We start from the raw sequence: 22,824 nt of genomic DNA on the forward strand, positions 1-22,824 counted from the left end.
GCGGACGAGTTGGTAACATTCCAGCCATTATATTTTTATACATAACATTTCATATATTAATCTTGCATTTGTGCATCCTGTTAACTTCCCTATTATATTTTTGTATTTACAATGAGAACTATCTGTCAGATTGCCACTATCAATGGAAGCACTGTGATGCAATGACTGGGAGGGGGGTATACATCAGTAGTTCCCATTATAACTATATAAATATATGAGGACAAAATGTGCAACTTTAAAATAGATGCTAAGTTATATCTGCACATCAGTTCCAATTATCCCTGCGCTTTAACCTTGTTCCACCCAGACGATGTATTGGTCAGAATTTTATCGCCCCGTCCACCATAGGAATTGGAGCAGGCAAGGGCGGACAGTGGGAAGGTCCGTTGACCTTGAGCAGGATTTTACGGTTTCAGTACAAGCAAGCTGTAAAATCTCGCAGATAGTCCCTTCCCCACCCTCCATATCCATTGACACATCTAACTGACTGGTGATGTATTAGAATTTATATCTACTAGTTACAGTAACTACCATATGCATCACCGTGATTATATAGCTGTTTAAAAAGTTTGTAGTAATTTAGTCCAGGGTGAAGAGTCTGACAAGTTAATTCAATATTCGTATTTTGTGAAATATTTGCTCAGATGGTATTTAAACTATTTGAAAAGCATCTGAGTGAAGGTTAGATTCATTATTAGGTTTCAGTTCCAAATATTACTTTCATAACTGAGCTCATAAAATTATGAGTTAGCAAAGAATTAGTAGAACCTGTCGAATACATAGTAACTTGTGTATAGGGTCTCTGGCCTGAAATATTGATAAATAAAGTTTTCTCTCTTCAGTCCTTGTAGCAAAATTGTCAACTCATTTATGCTAATTGGACAATGGTTTTTTTTCCCTCTTTAATAAATGTATTATTTTGTAAAGATGAGGAAATCATGAATAAATCTTTCACCTGAAATCTAGAAAAGCTTATTGAATGATCATAGAATTCCTACTCTGCTGAAGAGGCCATTCAGCCCATTGAGTCTGCACCAACTCTCTGACGGAGTATTTTACCGAGGCCCTCTTCCCCCACCTTATACCTGTAACCCCACACATTTATTATCCATCTAACCTACATGTCTTGGGATACTAAGGGGCAGTTTAACATGGCTAATCCACCCAACCTGCACATCTTTGGACTGTGGAAGGAAACGGGAGCACCCGGAGGAAATCCGCACACACACGGAGAATGTGCAAACTCCACAAAGACGTTCACCCAAGGCTGGAATTGAACTCTGGTCTGAACACAGGTCCCTGGAACTATGAGGCACAGTACTAACCACTGTGCCACCTTGCTGCCCCCTCTGTGGGTTGCACAGTGGTTAGCACTGCTGTCCCCAGCGCCAGGGACTCGGATTCAATTCCGGCTCGGGTCATGGTCTGTGTGGAGTTTACACGTTCTCCCTGTGTCTGGGTGTGTTTCCTCTGGGTGCTCTGGTTTCCTCCCACAGTCCAAAGATGTGCAGGTTAGGTTGATTGGCCATGCTAAATTGCCCCTTAGTGTCAGGTCGATTAGCAGGGAGAATACATGGGGTAATGGGAGTAGGACCTGGGTGGGATTGTTGTCGATGCAGTCTCAAAAGGCTGAAAGGCTTCCTTCTGCACTGTAGGGATTCTATGTAATTATTCAGCAACAGGAGAGCAAAAATAGGGCTGCAATTTTCAAATTTGATTGGAGCATAAAATTATCCCATTGTCTGTCCCTTTTTCATTGACTTCGCTGGCAGGGTGTATAACCGGCGGATAACCTGAATCCACCCGTTTTATGTCCCAATTAAAGTTGAATTTTCTGTTGTGTATGTTTCTTGAAGGTATGTTTTTGTGGAGCGACAAGGAGCAGGGGGGCTCCTTTTTCATATGCCATTAAAAATATTATGGATTTCCCAAGGAGTAAACTGTTTTTCACTGAATTAATCTTGTGGCTGGCACAGACCTGATGGGCTGAATTACCACCTCCTGTGCCATCTAAACCTTTTAAGAGAATATGCTCCAGATATATGCGCACATGTGAAGTTTGGATTCGGGTTAATTCTCACTGCTGAAGTTACAGACCATCCTTTCCTAAAGAAAGCTGCACCAAATGTTATTTTCAAGTTATATCAAGTGAATATTTCTAGCAATTTCATAAGTTACTTCCTCTTCTTAACTTTAATTCTATTTGTCATTCAATTAGCTGGTATTTGTCAGATTTACCTGAGCTGTTTGTCTCCAGCTGTAAAATAAATGTTACCACTTTTAAAGAAGTTTAATCTAGAACGTCTTTACCCTGTTGCATAGAGGAACATTTTATTTCAACAACTTTGAAGTTTCTTTAAAATGGCCTTTTCAGTGGTATTGAGGTAAACTTGCATCGAATCAAGCCTAAGATTATTCCTAGAAGCCTGGTAGCTGTCACTTTAAAGCATGATTAATGTGGAAAAATATTGAGGCTTTTCTTAACTTTCTAAGCCTGCTGTTTTACTCTCCTTTCTTATCTTCTCATCTTCCTCTCTTATCCTTCCACAGAGAAAGGTTTATCACCGAGCTGCAGAGCCCACGCTATACAAGATTGCGTGATTGGCATCATGACAGATCTGCTCACACTCTTAATATAAAAACTTGAACTGGAGTAGAGTACAATTGTCAACACTTTATCTCTTGAATTCTTTATATCTAAATATAGTTTCTGTACTGAACGCTGTTTCTGTACTGAACTTCTCACCTTGCTTGAGTTCTGAGCTTTCTTTGCCTGTCCCATAAAGTTTCCGCTATGTTTAACACACTTGCACTATCTGTCATACATGAAATATAAAAGACTGGATTGTTTTTTTTTGAGTTTTCAATTTGTGAATCAGCATGGTTTTCGGTTAAAGGTTCGGTTAGTACAAAACAATACACATAGCAATTGAAACAGTTGAGCACGATTTGATTTGGTCAACTATTACTGGAACTCGGTGAGCTACAGTTGAGGAATGCATACATTTTCTTTTGGTGGCAGATGTAAGGTTTAGATGCAGAAATCACATCAACCTGGTTTAAATTTAACCTAAAGCCTAACTAGAGAATTTGTATTGGTTGGTCCTGAGCTGTGGGAACGTGAACATTATTGGAGCTTCACATTCACTGTGAATTTAATGATCGCGGGACCGGGAAGCTGTTGCATATGTTTGTAACATAACAATGCACTGTATACAAATTTATATATACTGGTTTGTTCTGAGAAAATATTTTAATAAAAGCTCTTGAATTAAGTGATTCTCCATATTGCTTTCCATAGAATTAGACCAGTTAAAATATATATTTTTGAAATTGGATATGCAATTCTCACAGAAGTTGAGATGAATTGCAAAAGTATGGAGGGAAAAGGCTGCATGCCTGTATTCAATGGATATTTCTAGTGGGGGAAAAAAATGATTATATTAACCGCACAAGTTCGATGATAACCAGAATAATACAAGTCACTGCTGTTGGATAGTCAAATGTCAGATTTTTTTACGATTTGAAAATGAGACTACAGTTAAAACAGAATTCAACATATACTCCCATTGGGCAAAACTGATTTCTTTATGATGAGTGACACAGTATGCTTTTCATGGTCAACCACATTTAATTCTTTATATACTTTTGAACTATTACTTGGAAGTAAGTGTTTTCAAACAAGGAAATTAAGTATCAAAATGGTAAACATTGCAACATTACATTGTATTAGCTTTCTCCAGTGCTCAATGATGATAAGTGTAGTAGCATCCCAATCTGCAATTTAGTTATCCACGGAGTTGAAGTCAAATACTATCCAGCCATTCATAATGTATTCCTGGACCTTTGGTTCTGTTTGTCTGCAATTTGCAACTATTGTGTCTACAGCATAAAGGTTAGATGCCCCGAAGTTGACTGTGCATAATTATATCTTTTGACTGAATAATTAGTTCAAATAAAGTTTTCAAGTTAAGCAAATACGTACTGAAGATTCCTGGTTCTATCAAATGTTTAAATGAAAAATAAAATGATTAGTTTAGACCAGCGGTTACGTCTTGTGTTTTTAATATAACACGCCATTGTTTCAATTTTTGTTAATGTTCTAAATCTGACAAGAAACAGCTTGTGGTTGACATATTAAACAGTCCCAAGATGCACTCCATTTATTTGTGGTTCAAAATATTTTGGAATTCCATCTTGTCTCTTGTCCAGTTTTGGGGTTTATCCAAACTAATAAGCTCGCGTGCTGCCCATGCCTTTTCCCCAGTGTAGACTCTGCAATGCTGCTCATCATACGTTCTCTTTCATCAAAGCTGGCAGCAGGAATGGTTTGCCCCAGAACCTGATGCTTTTGCAGATGAGACTCGTATGCAAATTGCAAACTCTGGCAGGAATTCTCTGACCATTCATGCCCTGCTGCTGCTGCCAGCAAGGATGGAGAATTTGGTGCTTAGCCAAATCTTCGTTCAGTGCTGCAGGAGCAGAGAATCTAGCTGGCGTGAACAGCTGGAGAATCCCGCCCTCTGGTTCTCCTTGCCCGGTAACTCTGTCTCCACCTCTCCGCAAACATAGAAACAGAAGGCTGGATTTTCCAGTAATACCTGCCCCGAGACCAGAACTCCTGCCTGAAGTCAACAGACCTTCAAATGGTCCATCAATTTTTCCATCCTGCAAGTGACGATTCCCACAGCAGCAGGACCAGAAAGGTCTATTTTCTACCAGCACTGTAGAGAATAGAAGCAGGATTAGGCTACTCGGCCTATCGACCCTGCTCCACCATTCACTTTTGATCATGGCTGATCCTCTATTTCAAAACCGTACTCCAGGTCTCCACCCATACACCTTGAAGCCTAGTGTCTAGAAACCTATCTGTTGAATTATTAAATACATTAAATGACTTGGCCTCCACAGTATTCTGTGGTAGAAAATTCTACAGGTTTACCACCCTGAGTGAAGAAGTTTTCTCTCATAGTTCTAAATGGCCTATTTTGGGATTATGACCGCTTATTCTATATCCCCAGCCAGAGAGAACATTATCCCTGTATCCAGTTTGTCCAGCCCTGTCAGAATTTTATACATTTCAATGACATTCCCCTATCATTCTTCCGAACTCCAGTGAATACATGCTCAGTCAACCCAATCTCTCCTCATGACAGTCCTGCCATTCTAGGAATTGGTCTGATGAACCTTCACTGCACTCCCTCGATGGCAAGTATATCCTTGAATAAGGAGATCAAAACTGTACATGATACTCCAGGTGGGTCTCACCCGAAGCCCAGTACAGCTGTAACAAAGACATCATTACTCCTGTACTCAAATCCTCTTGCAATGAAGTCAAAGATGTTCATTCGGCAACAGAGATACTTCAGTTTTAAGCAATAAAAGAACTAACTTCAGAAAGTAAATCGAAGAAAAAGATTTAATAAAGAAACTTCATTTCTCGAACACTTTGGGTCACACTCTGGCCTATACAAGCTCCCCACAATTCCCATCTGCTTTTCATTTATACTGGTTCAGCTGACCACCACATCACTTTGCCATTGGTTACATTGTCTACCTGGCCAGCTGACCCTCACAGCATGTTACCATTGGTTACACTGTAACAAAATATAGCATTTGCCTTCTGAACAGTTTGATGTACCTGCTTGCTTGCTTTCGACGCCTGGTGTACAAGGACACCCTTGTACCTTTTGTGCATCAACATTTCCCAATCTATCACCACTTAAATAATAATCTGCCCTTCTGTTTTTCCTACCAAAGTGGATAACTTCACATTTATCCACATTATACTGCATCTGCAATGCATTTGCCCACTCACTCAACTTGTTGAAATCACCTTGAAGCCTCTTTACTTCCTTCACACCATTCACAATTCCATCTTAGTTTTGTCTGGTCAGCAAACTTGGAAATATTACTTTTGGTTCTCTCGTCAAAATTGTTGATGTATATTGTGAATAATTGGAGCCTAAGCACTGATCCCTGTGGTATCCCACTAGTCACTGTCTTTCACTCAAAAAAGACCCATTTATTCCTACTCTCTGTTACCTGTCTGCTAACCAATTCTCAATCCATGATGGTACATTACCCCCAATCCCACACACTTTAATATTGCACACTAACCTCTAATGTGGGACCCAGTTGCTCACAAAATTGTAATCTTCCATCTCTAGATTAATTAAGAGGGTTGGCAACACTCAGACTATGAACTGAACCAAATTTTTAATTAAACTCAGTCCAGATAATGTGGAGGGGTTAATGGAGCCAATCTACAGTACTGGGTTCAAAAGAGAAAACGCTGGAACATCTCAGCAGGTCTGGCAGCATCTGTAAGGAGAGAAAAGAGCTGATGTTTCCAGTCCAGATGACTCTTTGTCAAAGCACCGTCTGGAATCAACTGGACAGGTCATCTGGACTCAACATCAGCTCTTTTCTCTCCTTACAGATGCTGCCAGACCTGCTGAGATTTTTCCAGCGTTTTCTCTTTTGGTTTCAGATTCCAGCATCCGCAGTAACTTGCTTTTTTTTCTACAGTACTGTGTTGTCCATGGTCCGAAGCTGGGAAAATAAATGTCATTCGTAGCTATTTGAATAACTTGAAGGCAGTAGTTTTTTTTTCAAATAACTGGACAAATTTTCTTTTGACTAGAAGAAAAAGCTTTGGTGCAAAGCAAACATTTTCACTGTGTGATGGAAAAATGTGCTGCTTGCTTGCACAAATATCTGTCTTGATTGCCTCAGTTGACGTTTGCACCTTGCATCCATAATATATTTGGGGTGGTCCTGAGAATAGATTTTTATTCAGTTCCTTCCTTTGAGTACTGTGACCTCGCACTCACTTTTGTTCCCAGTTTTGACAGCGAGCAAGCCCTGGAAATCAGTCCTGTAGGATTTGAGGATCACGTACTGATGCATTTAAAGACTTTTGTTCCATAGACTAACAACATGGCAGTCTGGCAGGATATGCTAAATTTTAAAACACAAAAAATAAGGTTCCCACTCACTTTTGTGCCATAGAAGTGTGCCAATTGACGATGTATATTATTTGTAGGTGGGTTGTGGGAGTGGGCCAGGAATTGATGCAATTTAACAACCGAGATCCTGTGATTAAAGAAGCACTTGCCACTTAAAACTAACCAATATTTTCTCATCACTATATAGTAGAATGTGACTGGTGAGCATTGCAGTGGACTAGGATCCACACTATTGTTTAATTGACTGCACTCCCCTGGGCTTCATTTTAAATCGTGCCCCTTTGTTTAAAAAAAAATGTCAAATCGAGAGGATGATTCAGTAGAATGAAATGGCTGTGTCTGAAATAACAGCTAATTCCTAATCTTTTGTAAAGTAATCATGTTTGTCTTTGTTAATCTAATGACTAACTTTAAAATACTGCAGGAAAGGATAACCCCTAATCCAGCATTGATAACCAGGCACATTTAACATGCACAAAGGAACAATCAGCAGATGATTGCAAGACGGGCAGCACAGTGGTTAAGCACTGCTGTCTCTCGGCGCCAGGGACTCTGGTTCGATTCCCGGCTTAGGTCATTATCTGTATGGAGTTTGCAAGTTGTCCCCATGTCTGTATGGGTTTTCTCCAGTTTCCTCCCACATTCTGAAAGGCGTGCTGGTTAGGTGCATTGGCCATGCTAAATTCTCCCTCAGTGTACCCAATTAGATGCCAGAGCATGGCGATTGGGGCATTTTCACAGCAACTTCATTGCCAGTGGTAATGTAAGCCAACTTGCAACACTAATAAACTGATCACAAACTGTTGTTTGTACTGGAGCTTAATTTCAGCCAAAGATTGATGAGTATTTTGACACATCTGGGTCTAAGTATACTTTTTCCCCCCAAGTATATCTATAAACTGTCCACTCGACTAGACTATGCTGTTAATGGTGAAGCAGCTGTGTCAACTATTGACCTCAAAAGTTGTCCACAGAGATCTCGTGATCCCTGTGACAGGATTTCCACTTCTCCACTTCTACTTCTTAAATCTTTACCAATTGATGGGGATTTCAAGATGTCCAGCAACATTGATGTCGGTAAGCAGCCATTCCATGTTGGAAGTACTCTCTCAGACTGCAAACCTGGAAATTGAAGTCACTTAATCCTTCATTTTTAATCAGCTCTGCAGGCCATTAAATAAATGATTGGATTTAAAAGCAAAAGATCAATATAACGAAACTTGAAATATTTTTCATTTTTTTGTCATAAGGTAGAAGAAATTTTACATTCCATAAATATACAGTTAGGTTTTCTGGGAAGTGAAGGTGTTTAGCAATAATGTGAAGTTTTGATTTATTATTGTCACATGTATTGATATACCATGAAAAGTTTCTTGCGCACTATACAGACAAAGCATACCATTCATAGAGAAGGAAAGGAGAGTGCAGAATGTAGTGTTACAGTCATAGCTAGGGTGTAGAGAAAGATCAACTTAATATGAGGTAGGTCCATTCAAAAGTCTGACGGCAGCAGGGAAAAAGCTGTTCTTGAGTCAGTTGGTACATGTCCTCAGACTTTTGTATCTTTTTTCCCAATGGGAGAAGGTGGCAGAGAGTATGTCCGGTGTGCGTGGGGTCCTTAATTATGTTGGCTGCTTTTCCGAGGCAGCGGGAAGTAGACAATGTCAATGGATGGGAGGCTGGATTGAATGATGGACTGGGCTTCTTTCATGACCATTTGTAGTTTCTTGTAGCCTTGGATAGAGCAGGAGCCATACCAACCTGAATGAATGCTTTCTATGGTGCATCTGTAAACGTTGGTAAGAGTCGTAGTGGACATACCAAATTTCTGAGAAAGTAGAAGTGTTGGCATAGAATCATAGAATGGCTACAGCACAGAAAGAGACCATTCTATGTCATGCCTGTGCTGGTTCCCAGCAAGCACAATTTAGCCAGTCCACTCCTCAGCCCTTTTCTTGTAGCCCTGCTATTGATTTTTTTTTCTTCAGTTTGAAAGCTACAATTGAATGCGGCTCTGCCACACTCTTGCGGCAAAGAATTCCAGATCCAAACTACTCGCTATGTTCATATAAATTTTTTTAATTCCTCATTTTGCTATTGGTTCTTTTGCCTATCACCTTAAACTGGTTGACTTTGGCTCTCGTCCCTCCACCAATAGGAACCATCTTTCTCTATATACAGTCAAGACCCCAAATGATTTTGACGATCTCTATATAATCTCTTCTCAACCTCTCATTTCTCTAAGGAGAACGACCCCAAACTTCCCAATCCTAATCTTGCCAACCTCAGCCTTCCCACTCTGTCCAATTATTGAAGACTCTTGCCCCTGGAAACATTCTTGTAAATCTTTTCTGCACCCCCTCAAGCCTTCTACTCTTCCTAAAGTGTGCCCAGAATTGGACCTAATGGGCAGGTTTTTCCAGTTACCTAAAATCTCTGTGCCTCTGGTTCTGCCACAAGAAATTAGTGCCAGGGTACCAGGTTGGCAGTGCCAAAGGGGGGGGACCTGAAGGTGGAGGCATGGGGGTGGCTCCTGAAGGGGGGGCATGAAGAGCTCTTGAAGGAGGGGATCATTGGTGACCCCATAGTGGGGTGTGGCTCACTTGAGGGAAAGTGGTGTTATCAACGGGCTGCGGGGGGCACAACTCCAGGGAGTGGAGGGGTTGCTCTTAGCCAATGAGTAGGGTGTGTATGTAAGATTGAATGGAGATCGTGATGCCCTTTCTAAACAAGTTGGACTTGTCGACATTTATAGGTTCCCAATCCGAAAACAATTCTAAGGTGGCGATCTTACCAAAACAAAATTCTAAGTGCCGAGTGAATGTGAAAATAGAAGAGAATTGCACCCAATTTTTGGGTGAGCTCCCAGACACGTTCATATGGCATTCAGGAAAAACAGAGGCAAAGTGTGATTCTCGCCAGTGGAGGGAGTGGGTGGAGCCTATTCACACTATTCTTGTTTTGGCAGATGAGGCAAAGGAGAATCCAAAGAGCTTCTACAAATACATAAAGGGCAAAAGAGTAACAAGGGAGAGAGTAGGGCTTCTTAAGGATCAACCAGGTAGTCTATGTGCGGATCAACAAGAGATGGGTGAGATCCTAAATGAATATTTCTCATCAGAATTTACTGTTGAGAAAAGCATGGATATTAGGGAACTTGGGGAAATATTGATGTCTTGAGGAGTGTACATTTTACAGAGAAGGAGGTGCTTGAAGTCTTGAAGCGCATCAAGGTAGATAAATCTATGAGATATATCCCAGGACGTTGTGGGAGGCTAGGGAGGAAATTGCCCGTCCCCTAGCCGAGATATTTGAATCATCGATAGTCACGGGTGAGGTGCCTGAAGATTAGAGAGTGGCAAATGTTGTGCCTTTGTTTAAAAAGGGCTGCAGGGAAAAGCCTGGGAACTACAGGCCAGTTAGCCTCACATCTGTGGTGGGTAAACTGTTGGAAGGTATTTTGAGAGACAGGATCTACAGGCATTTAGAGATGCAAGGACTGATTAGGGACAATCAGCATGCTTTGTGAGTGGAAAATCATGTCTCACAAATTTGATTGAGTTTTTTGAAGGGGTAACCAAGAAGGTAGGTGAGGGCAGTGCAGTTGATGTTGTCTACATGGACTTTAGCAAGGCCTTTGACAAGGTACCACATCGTAGATTGTTGCATAAAGTTAAATCTCATGGGATCCAGGGTGGGGTATCTAAATGGATACAAAATTGGCTTCTTGACAGAAGCTAGAGGGTGGTTGCAGAGAGTTGTTTTTCAAACTGGAGGCCTGTGACCAGCGGTGTGCCTCCGGGATCAGTGCTGGGCCCACTGTTATTTGTCATTTATATTAATGATTTGGATGAGAATATAGGAGGCATGGTTAGTAAGTTTGCAGATGACTCCAAGATTGGTGGCATGGTGGACAGTGAAGAAAGTTATCTCCAATTGCAGCGGGATCTTGATCAATTGGGCCAGTGGACTGACGAACATGTACCCCTAGTTCTCTTTGTTCTGTAACTCTCCCCAATGGAGTTTAATTTAGACAAATGTGAGGGAATGCATTTTGGTAGATTGAACCAGGGCAGGACTTTCTCAGTTAATGGTAGGGCATTGGGGAGAGTTACAGAACAAGGAGAACTAGGGGTACATGTTCATAGCTCCTTGAAAGTGGAGTCACAGGTGGACAGAGTGGTGAAGAAGGCATTCGGCCTGCTTGGTTTCATCGGTCAGAACATTGAATACAAGAGTTGGGACGTCTTGTTAAAGTTGTACAAGACATTGGTAAGGCCACACTTGGAATACTGTGTGCAATCCTGGTCACCTTATTATAGAAAGGATATTATTAAACTAGAAAGAGTCCAGAAAAGATTTACTAGGATGCTACCGGGACTTGATGGATTGAGTTACAAGGAGAGGCTGAATAGACTGGGACTTTTTTCTCTGGAGCGAAATAGGCTGAGAGGTGACCTTATAGAGGTCTATAAAATAATGAGGGGCATAGACAAGGTAGATAGTCAATATCTTTTCCCAAAGGTAGGGGAGTCTAAAACTAGAGGGCATAGGTTTAAGGTGAGAGGGGAGAGATACAGAGGGGCAATTTTTTCATACAGAGGGTGGTGAATGTCTGGAACAAGCTGCCAGAGGTAGTAGTAGAGGCGGGTACAATTTTATCTTTTAAAAAGCATTTAGATAGTTATATGGGTACGATGGGTATAGAGGGATATGGGCTAAATACGGGCAATTGGGATTAGTTTAGGGTTTTTTTTTAAAAAAACGCGGCATGGACAAGTTGAGCCAAAGGGCTTGTTTCCATGCTGTAAACCTCTATGACTCTATGACTAGGAAGTCAGTAGTTGAGCTGCATGGGCACCATTGTACAGGTGCCCCGATCCCCCACTGCACTGTGTACATTGGGAGATCTGTCACTTCCCCCACAGTAAGAAGTTTAACAACACCAGGTTAAAGTCCAACAGGTTTATTTGGTAGCAAAAGCCACACAAGCTTTCGAGGCTCTGAGCCCCTTCTTCAGGTGAGTGGGAATTCTGTTCACAAACAGAACTTATAAGACACAGACTCAATTTACATGAATAATGGTTGGAATGCGAATACTTACAACTAATCCAGTCTTTAAGAAACAAAACAATGGGAGTGGGGAGAGCATCAAGACAGGCTAAAAAGATGTGTATTGTCTCCAGACAAGACAGCCAGTGAAACTCTGCAGGTCCACGCAACTGTGGGAGTTACAAATAGTGTGACATAAATTCTGATTCTAGGATCCCCAGATTTCCGCTCCCTCTTTGGCTTTTCCCTGATGCAGAGTACCCTCCCCCACCTTTACGGAGCTCCTCCCCATCATGGCCCTGTCCCCCTCCCCTTAGGCCCCAAGGGGCACTGCCTGGTCCTGCCCCCGAACACCCAAGGGGCTTCAATGGCTCCCAGTCCCAGCGGTGAGGTCCCCACTGGTGGTGACCATATGTGATCCTTGCCCAGTGAGGACCTCCACCGGCGAGCAGATAAGGACAAGTGAGCCCAGATGATTGCGTCTCGGACTCACTAATCACATTTAAATTGTCTAATGAATCATTAAATCAGCATGGTGCGAGCTCGATCTTTCACTTCTTGTTCGATCTTACTAGCTTGCCACGCTGATCGACCGGCGTGACGAGCCAATAAGATCGCCCCCTAAGTGCATGAGAATTCAATTAGAATCTCCCCGGGCTCAAACAGTTTCTAAGTGTGGCTGAATTGCGAATTGAATCGCATCGACCCTCCCAACCGGAATCTCACCAGTTTTCCTGCTGGGGACAACGGTCTGTGTAGAATCTGCATGTTTTACCGTGGTCTGCATGGGTTCCAGATGCTCCGGTTTCCTTCCCCAGAAGTCCGAAAGACGGGCTGGTTAGGTGGATCGGCCATGCTAAATTCTCCCTTTGTGTACCCGGCGGAGTGTGGCGACTGGCGGATTTTCACAGTAACTTCATTGCAGTGTTAATGTAAGCCTACTTGTGACACTAATAAATAAACTAAACTAAAAAATCTTAGAAATGTTTTGGAAGAATTCCACCCACTATTTCAATAGACAGTGGTAACTCCTAGAATGCAGACGATGGAGATGCGGTGATTGTATTATTATTGAATACCATGGTTAAATTCTCTCTTCTTTCGAAATGGCCATGATCTGGCAGTTTGTTACTTGCCACTTATCAGACCAAGACCATATGTTGTCCAGACTTTTCTGCCTGTGGGCATATACTGGCTCAGTATCCGAGGGGGTCACGAATGGTACTGAACACTGCAAACATCAGTGAACATCCGTCTTCTAATCTTAAACCGGAGGGATGGTCATTGAAATGCCTGAAAATGGTTGAGCTGAGCATTCTATCCTGAGGAACAGTGATGCCCTGGGGCTGAGATAATTGGCCTCCAACAGCCATCTTCTTCTAAGCTGGCATGACACCAGCCAATAGAGCACTTTCCATCCGATTCCCATTGACTTCAATTTTGATAGAGCTCATTGATGCCACATTTGGTGAAATATTGCTGTAATGTCAAGAGCAGTCACTTTCACCTCAGCCCTGGAATTCCACTCTCATGTATATCATTGGACAAGGGCTATGATGAAGGCTGGAGCTGAGTGGCCCTAGTGGAACCCAAATTGTACTCTTTCAGTACAGATGCTACCGAGCCACTCTTGATGATGGACATTGGTGACCATAGAAACCCTACAGTACAGAAAGAGGCCATTTGGCCCATCGAGTCTGCACCGACCTCGATCCTACCCCCATATCCCTACAGATTTACCCACTAATCCCTCTAACCTATGCATCTCAGGACACTATGGGCAATTTTTAGCACGGCCAATCAACCTAACCCGCACATCTTTGGACTGTGGGAGGAAACCGGAGCACCCGGAGGAAACCCACGCAGACACGAGGAGAATGTGCAAACTCTACACAGACAGTGACCCAAGCCGGGAATCGAACCCTGCTCCCTGAAGCTGTGAAGCAGCTGCGCTCACCACTGTGCTACCGTGCCGCCCCATCCAGAGCACATACCATGACCCCCATCCAGAGCACATTGTGTGCTCTCGCTACTTCCTCAGTGCGTCTTCCAAGTGGTGGTCAGCATGGAGGAATACTGATTCGTCAGCTGAGGAAACCTAGTAGGTGGTAAGCAGCAAGAGATTTCCTTGCCTATGTTCAACGCTTAGCCATACCCTTAGTAGGATCTGTAGTCAATGCCAGGGACTTGCAGGGTCAACCCAACCTGATTGTATACCACTGTACCCCCACCTCTGGTGGGTCAGCCTTGCTGGTGGGACAGGATACACCCAGTGATAGTGGTGCAGGACTCTGTCACATTGACTGTAAGTGATGATAACCATAATGTACTGTTGCTTGACTAGTCTATGGGACAATTTTCCCTTTGTTTCTGGCGTTTGGTACCTGGTGGTTCATTTGGTTTTATTATTCTTCAACTTTTATCTTTGTGGTTTAATACATTTGAGTGGTTTGTTGAATCATTTCAGAGAGTCAGCCAGTGCTTGGATCTAGAATCACGTGTACATCAGAATGACAAATTTGATTACGTTATTTATTCTTTCATGAGATGTGGGTATCATTTGCAAGGCCAGCATTTGTGCCCATCCCAGATTGCCCTGGAACTGGGTGGCTTGCTAGGCCACTACAGAGTGAATACTGAACAATCCAGGGGCAAATGAGTGGAAAGAAATAAATACAATAACTATCACCTAGAGGAAAAAGTACTCTGGAAAACTAATGGGACTAAAGGCCAATAAGTTCCCTGGGCCTGAGGGTTACATTCTGGGATATTAAAGGAAGTAACTGCAGAGACAGTGGGTGTACTGATAATCCTCTTCCAAAATCTATTTCTGGATAGGTCTCAGAGGATTGGAAAACTGCCAATGTAACACCCTTATTCAAAAAGGAGGGAGACTAAAGCACACAACTTTAGGCCAAGGTAGCGTTAGGAAAATGCCAGAATTCATTTTATAAAGGATGTAATGGCAGAGTATTTAGAAATACATAATATAATCAAATAGAGTCGGCATGGCTTCATGAAGGAGAAATCAGACTTGACAAATTTATCAGAATTCTTTGAGGAGGTAAGGAGCAGGATAGATAAAAGGGAACAAGTAGATATAATATATTTAGATTTCCAAAAAGCATTCAAGTTACCACACAAAATGTTACACAATAAGATAAGAGCCTATGGTATTGGGGGGCGGTATATTAGCATGGATAGAGGATTGGCTAACTGATAGACAGAGATTTGGGATAAGAGAGGCATTTTCAGGATAGCAGCCTGTAACTAGTGGAGAACCACAGGGATCAGCGCTGGGGCCATAATTATTTACAATATATATGAATGACTTGGACGAGGGAAGTGAACGTACTATTGCCAAGTTTGCAGATGACAAAAATAGATGGGATGGCAAGTGGTGAGGATGAAGCACAGGGTGGAATTTTAAGACTGCATCGTGAAGTGGGGCGTGAAGCTATTAGCATAATTGGCGCCGGTTTTCGTGACCGGCATAATTTTACTATCCTAGGATTGCCGGCGCGGTCAGACTCTCACCGGGAATGGCGAGAGGCTGGTTAATTTATTTAAATTTATTAAAATGTTCATTTTGATATGATTAGCGAGCCCGGTGCTCAATCGTCCGGGCTCGCCTGCCTTTATGGCTCCGCCAGGAGAGATTCTCCGGCGAAGGAGTGAACAGGGAACAGTCGTGTTGGCCTCACCGGTGGAACCAGAGGCCAAGGGCAAGGCGGGGTGCCCCTTGGGCAATGCCAGACTGGCAGTGCCACCTTGGCATCTTGGCACTGCCAGCCTGGCATCTGGACAGTGCCAGGAGGGTGGGAGTAGTGGGGGCAGTGCCAGGGGGTGGGAACATTGGGAGTATGGCCAGTGGGGAGGGCCCAGTGAGGGGCAGGGCTAATGGGGGGAGGGGGCCTGCTGCCACTCTGCAGCAGTCGATGGGAGGGTAGCAGGGCTGTGATTGCCAGGAGAAGGCAGTGGGTCCATGATTGGTGGAGGAGGGAGGGGGTCTGCGATCAGTCTGGGCGACGGAGGGGGGCGACGGGCTGCATGGTAGGCCGAGGGGCCCCCGCGATTGCTGCGGGGTGGGGGGGCAGGGGGGTTACTTGAGGCAGCTTGCAGTAGCAGGGGCCTAACAGCGCTCTTTATCTGTCAAACCCCTGCTACTGTTAATGCACATGTGCAGCATCAGTGGTCTGCACATGTACAATATTTCCCTCTACAGACTGTCAAGCCCCACCCACAGGCTTCTGCAGCGAGTAATGGACTTGCTCAAAATTTTACAGCCAGAGTACGTATGGGGGGGGGCCGGAAAACGTGCCCAAACAATGGATTTGGACCTCTCCCACTTCCACGCCCGTGCAACACTTAGATAAAAAGTCATAAAATAGCACTCATAGAGTCTATAGAGGGATGTATATCGTGGGTGGGCAAAGGTTTGGCAGATGGAATATACTGGGGGAAAATCTGAAGTTATGCACTTTGGCAGGAAGAATAAAGGAGCTGAATATTATTTAAATGGAGAAAAACTGCAGAAAGCTGCAACACAGTGGGATTTGGGTGCATCCTCATGCATATATCACAAAACGCTAGCACGCAAGTTCAACAGGTAATGGGGAAGGCAAATGGAATGTTGGCCTTTATTTCCAAGAGAATGGAGTATAAAAATAAGGAAGTCTTGTTAAAACTACACAGGTCTCTAGTTAGACCACACCTGGAATACTGTGAACAGTTTTAAGACCATAAGACATAGGAGCGGAAGTAAGGCCATTCGGCCCATCGAGTCCACTTATCTAAAGAAAGATATGCTGGCAATGGAGGCAGTCCAGAGAAGGTTCATTAGGTTAATTGCGGGTATGGAGTGATTTTCTTATGAGGAGAGGTTGAGTAGGTTGGGTCTGTACTCATTCGAGTTTAGAAGAATGAAAGCCAATCTTATTAAGACACACAATTCTCAGGTGGCTTGACAGGGTAGATGCTGAAAGGTTGTTTTTCCTTGTGAGAGTGTCTAGGACCAGAGTGTATAATCTCAGAGTAAGGGGTCAGCCATTTAAGACCGAGGTGAGGAGCAATTTCTTCTCCTGAGGGTAGTGAATCTGGAATTTTTGACCACAGAGAGCTGTAGTGGCTGGGTCGTTAAATATGTTCAAGGCTGAGATGGACAGATATTTAATCAGTAAGGGAATCAAAGGTTCGGGTGATAAGGTGGGAAAGAACTCGGGGGTAGCACGGTTGCACAGTGGTTAGCACTGCTGCCTCACAGCTCCAGGGACCCGGTACAATTCTGGCCTTGGGTGACTGTTTGTGTGGAGTTTGTACATTCTCCCCCATGTCAGCGTGGGTTCCTCTGGGTGCTCCAGTTTCCTCCCACAGTTCAAAGATGTGTAGGTTAGATGGATTAGCCATGGGAAATGTGTGGGATTATGGGGATAGGATGGGAGAAAGGGCCTTGGGAAGATACTCTGTGACAGAGTCAGAGTCGATGGTTCAAATGGCCTCTTTTGCGCTGTAGGGAATCTATATGATAATATCAGATCCATAACAATCTCATTGAAAGATGGAGCAGACCCGGTGGACCAAATGGCCTACTTCTGCTCCTTTGTCTTAAGATTTTTATCGTCTTTTGGTCTTATTATTATGAATGTATATTTTGCTGTGTCTATTGAATTGTGAATATTACTTTATACTTTTCATTGGGATATTAGCTTTGGATAGGAGATTTGTACCTGTTAATTGGAAATGAAAATGAAGATGTAGATACTCTTGTCTTCACTTGTCTGGTATTTGATTAAAATGCCAACAATTTCCTGGTAATTAATTAGGATGAGCCAGAACAAAGGTGAACACCAGGTACATTTTTACATTTCTTAATGCATTATTGTACATTCAACAGATCAAATACTTCTGTAAACTCTGAAGTTTTACAGAGTTCAAACTTGAACAATTTTATTTATTATTCCATGACATATTATTAATGAATTGAGCATTTCCAAACTCTGATTTCAATAAGCGTTACAGCAACGTTGCAACAACCTGATATATTTAGGAAGCAGAGGGCATTTCAAAATTACACTTAAATCACCTTTTAATGCTTGGCAAGCCTAATAAAGCACACAGGAAATTTTAGTTTAAAGTGACATTGGCAAAGTCTGCATCCAAACAGGTGTAAATTTTCTGCTACAGCAAATTCTGCCTCATTAATGTCAGGAAATGGGACTGAATTATATTTGCTGAATATAGAAGACAGATGGTACTTAGATGCATCGTTGGCAAGAGAACATTGGGGAACACGAAGTTAGAGCTGTGTCTGCTGTAGTTGCTAAATCAAGAAAATGTGTACTGTCCATCTGTAGATTTATCTGGCCACTGTGTGCTCCTCTGCGCAAATTCTTGTTTGCTTTAGTTCTTTTGATATGATCCCCTGCTGTCTTATGGATAATTGATGCATTTTTCAGGGGGGCGATGAGCGAGAGAGTGAGGAGATGGAAAAGGGAATGATTGTGTATTTTAATATTTTAAAAGTACATGATGCCACATCCATTGATCCTGTGGTGGTGTGGGCTTTATTTAAGTTTATTTAAACTGTGGATTGCAGATGAAACATTACACAGAAGTTTTCGTTTCCAATCTCCCAGTGACTCTGGATAAATATACTGTCTGGTGTGACACTCGCATGCAAAAGTAGTTACAGATGTGTTCGTGGTTTGCGCTAAATCAGCTCATTTTAGCCCGATTGGTTGAGCTGCCGCTGTTTATTTCAGTTGTCTGGGTTTGCGAACAGTGAGGATTAATGAGGATTTCTTTTTGTGATGGCTGTTTACCACTAGATGCCTGCTGGCAATCCTAGTCCGCAACCCAAGTGTGAGATTGTGCCTTCTGGAGATGAGGCAACAAATTCAGCTGAAAATATCATATTGCTGGATTTGTGTATGTTGACTAATATGAATAGTTAACTTTATTGCAGTTCAGTTCTTTTCTATCTAATGATTTAACTTTTGTGCCTTATTACTCTCTTTTCAGGTTGCTTTATAATCAACTCCCATTAACTTTTTGTTCTTCCATTAAAGTTCAAAGAATTTCCTATTGCCTTTGTTTTAACATCTCTTAAGTAAGAAATACCACGAGCCAACAACCAAAAATGTAATAATTGCACATGATTTTGAGGGAAAATTCAAACATCGGGATATTTCAAGTGCATTTCTCTTTTTTTCTCAATTTTGCTTTTATTCTCTTGTGCATACTCTAGCTGGTTTTTTTTCACACAGTGGCCAAAACTTATAGAATCATAGAATCCCTAAAGTGCAGAAGGAGCCTATTGAGTCTGCACTGACCCTCTGAGGGACCATCTTACCCAAGCCTACACCTGTCCTATTCCCCTAACCCCACGCATTTACCCCATTGATTTCTCTTCTCCCCCCCCCCCCCCAACCTGCACATTGTTAGACATTAAAGGACAATTTAGCATGGCCAATCCTCCAAATCTTCACATCTTCAGACTGGGTGGAAACCAGAGCACCTGGAGGAAACACTCGCAGGCACAGGGTAAACATGCAGACTCCACACAGATAGTGACCTGAGGCCGGAAACAAACCTCCAGCCGTTCACTCAATTAATTTACTTATTTATTAGTCACAACACTGCAATGAAGTTACTGTGAAAATCCCCTAGTCGCCACACTTCGGCCCCTGTTCGGGTACACCTGAGGGAGAATTTGGCATGGCCAAAGCACCTAACCAGCATGTCTTTCAGACTGTGGGAGGAAACCGGAGCACTCGGAGGAAACCCACGCAGACATGGGGAGAATGTGCAGATTCCACACAGACAGTCACCCAAGCTGGGAATCAAATCTGGATCCCTGGTGCTGTGAGGCACCGTTGCTAACCACTGTGCCGCCGCTGCTGCCAGTGAGGACGGAGAATTTGGCGCTCAGACAAATCTGCATTCACTGCAGTGGGACTCGAGAATGTCGCTGGCGTGAATGGCCGGAGAATCCCGCCCACTATCTTCCTTTTGTCTGTCTTTTTCTTGTTCAGTTCGTTTCCTTGCTTTCTCTGGCTCTTGTGCCAATGTTGTCAGTTTTCTTATTGTATGGATTTCCCTTTGCTCAGGGAGCATCATTGAGATTACAGACAAATTGAATACCATAATCTTGCTAAGTAAAAGAAGTTTATCCCGCATTATCATTTTTATTTACTTCTTTACAGCACAAATTTGTTATAATACTATTTAGTTCTACCCCAGTGATTGACTGTTTTATTGATGCATGTGTATCTCAATTGGCGGTATATTGTTGGCTGTTCAGAAATTGACTACATGGTCGTCTTTGGCCTCTTGAAGAGATTTGTTGTCGCTGTTCAGGCACTAGTTTGTCTTCAAAGTTAAGTTTGTAAGAACTAAACTTTGTATGTCCATATTCTTCAGCCAAAATAATCATGCATTTCAGTACTGAGTGATAAACATTGTGTTTTATTTTTGCCATTTTAGCCCTGAGACAGGTGCTACAGGGAGATCATTTGACCTGGCTTCTGCGCTTGAGCCCACCTCTGAGGCCTATGAAGATCCAGGTAATCCAGACCTTTCTGAGCTTTTAAATTGTGCATTCTTTCACTGTCTACTGTAATTGGCTCCAATTCAATTCTATAACCTTTCCAAATTGATACTCAAATCGGAATGTATTGAAACTTGTCAGTTTTATTTTTAAAATAACTCATCACCATGAAGTATTATTAAGAGTATACTGGAGAATAATTCCTTTGATAAAGAATATAATTATTTGCCAGTCTATTGCATTCGGTTTTATTTGCCCAGTCTTAAAATTGGTCTTGTTTAAACTTCCATGCAGATGGAGTAGGCCTGAAGAATTGAAATTTAAAAAAACAAGTTTTTCCAATATTCAATAGGTCTGGAGAGTTAACAGGTGGGATTTTCCGACCGCGCTCACCCCAACACTGGAAAATCCCACCGGAGGTCAACAGACCTTTGCATTGTCCACCTCCCACCCGCTACGATTCCCACGGCGGGTGGGACTGGAAAATTCCCCCCAACATTTTGGGTTGAAGACCTTCATCAAAATTGGGAAAAAGCTAAGAGATTTAGTAGATTTAAGGAGTACAGCGGCAGGGAGGAGAGTGAAAGTTATGAAAGGTTGGAAGGTAGGTGAGATTAAATGACAAAAGGGACAACGATGCAAGCAAAACAGAGTGGTAATGAAAATGGCTGCATTTATTTATGGGAGCTCTTTCTGCACATGTGCAGATGTTGTGTCAGATTTGCCTTATCATGGACAGTGACTTCCTGGGCATTAAGCTGCAATGAACACTATAACTCCCAAGTTAACTTTTGATAATCCTATGGGAAGCTTCCCAGTGCAGACACTGTCCAAATCAATGCTGTCTTAGCAGCTGGTACTTGGCATGCAATTGGAAGTGTTTTTTTTGCTGGATTTTAAATGTGTTTACTTACAGCGCCTCACTCCCCTCACTGCTCTCCTCGCTGCTGGTCTGCTGCTGGAATTGACAGTGGGGAATGAAAGGGAGAAGTGAAGGGAACAGGGCGGGGTGGGGGGGAAGGTGAGGGGTTGTGTGGTAAGCAAGGAGAGAAGCGGGAGTGTGGGGTGTGAGAGGATAGCACCATGGGGCAGGGGAGTGTGAAGAGTGGCAGTGGCAGCAAGAAAAGCAGCAACACAGCAGAAATTGAGGATTTGGGTCGCACAGTGATGACATAAGCAGTTGGAGAAACCACCCATACGCTAGTGGCCAAGTGGGAGCTAACTTTCTGATTTCCATTTCCAGGTCATCAGTGGTGGGGCAGTATGGTGGCACAGTGGTTAGCACTGCTGCCTCACAGTGCCAGGGTCCCAAGTTCGATTCCCTACTTGGGTCACTGTCTCTGCGGAGTCTGCACATTCTCCCCGTGTCTGCATGGGTTTCCTCCGGGTGAACAAAGAACACATTCCTCCCACAGTCCAAAAGATGTGCTGGTTAGGCGCATTGGTCATGCTAAATTCTCCCTCAGTGTACCCGATCAGGCACCGGAGTGTGGCGACCAGGGGATTTTCACAGTGACTTCATTGCAGTGTTAATGTAAGCCTACTTGTGATGAATAAATAAATAAACTTAAAGGATTTACAAGGAATGAGAAAAGCAAAGAAACAAAAGATAGGCCTAGAGGAGTTGAAATGGCAATAGCAGAATAGTTGAAAGCACTTACTTTAAAAAAAAACAGGAACAAGGATTATGATGTAACATTGTTGGACTCAATGTTCAGTGTAAAATGCTTAATCGAGATGCGAGGCGTTCTATCTCAAGCTTGCATTGAGCTCCATTAGAACAGTGTAGGAGGCCAAGTTCAGAAAGGGAAAACTGATCCATTCTTACTGCGGAAGTCCCCTTTCTAACCAAGTTGCTGCTGTCACAAATGTTGGACAGTTTTAGAATCAACCATTAATATAGGTGATGCGCGTTATCACACACGAGGCTTGAGATGCTCAGGAAATAAAGGCTTTTATTTGCTGTTACAACGAAGCTACTAATTATATACACGATCCCAGACTGAGGGGTCCCAGTCAGAGCAGTGACCTTTATACCTCTCCCAGGAGGCGGAGCCCGACTGGGATGTACCACAATAACTATAATACAAGGTGTAACAGCCCAACCCTAACCCCAACAGCAACAAGTAGAACAACCCATCCCTAACCCCAACAGCAACATATATACATACATGTAGTACTGGCCAGACCCTGGCTCAGTACTATCTAGTGGGAACCAACGATGGTTCACCACAATAGGCATATTAATAAGTG

At 42.8% G+C, this 22,824-nt stretch overlaps 1 protein-coding gene across 2 annotated transcripts in view; it reads left to right on the top strand.

The window, feature by feature from the left end:
• Window positions 1–22,824, top strand: part of pdlim7 (PDZ and LIM domain 7) — a 142,395-nt gene that overhangs the window by 94,057 nt on the left and 25,514 nt on the right. For both annotated transcript variants that reach the window (XM_078231039.1, XM_078231040.1), the window contains exon 5: window positions 20,508–20,587. In XM_078231039.1, coding sequence (XP_078087165.1) covers window positions 20,508–20,587 — 80 coding nt within the window. The remainder of the gene's footprint in view (window positions 1–20,507; window positions 20,588–22,824) is intronic.

Source organism: Mustelus asterias, chromosome 16 (genome assembly GCF_964213995.1).
Source record: "Mustelus asterias chromosome 16, sMusAst1.hap1.1, whole genome shotgun sequence".
NCBI lineage: Eukaryota > Metazoa > Chordata > Chondrichthyes > Carcharhiniformes > Triakidae > Mustelus > Mustelus asterias.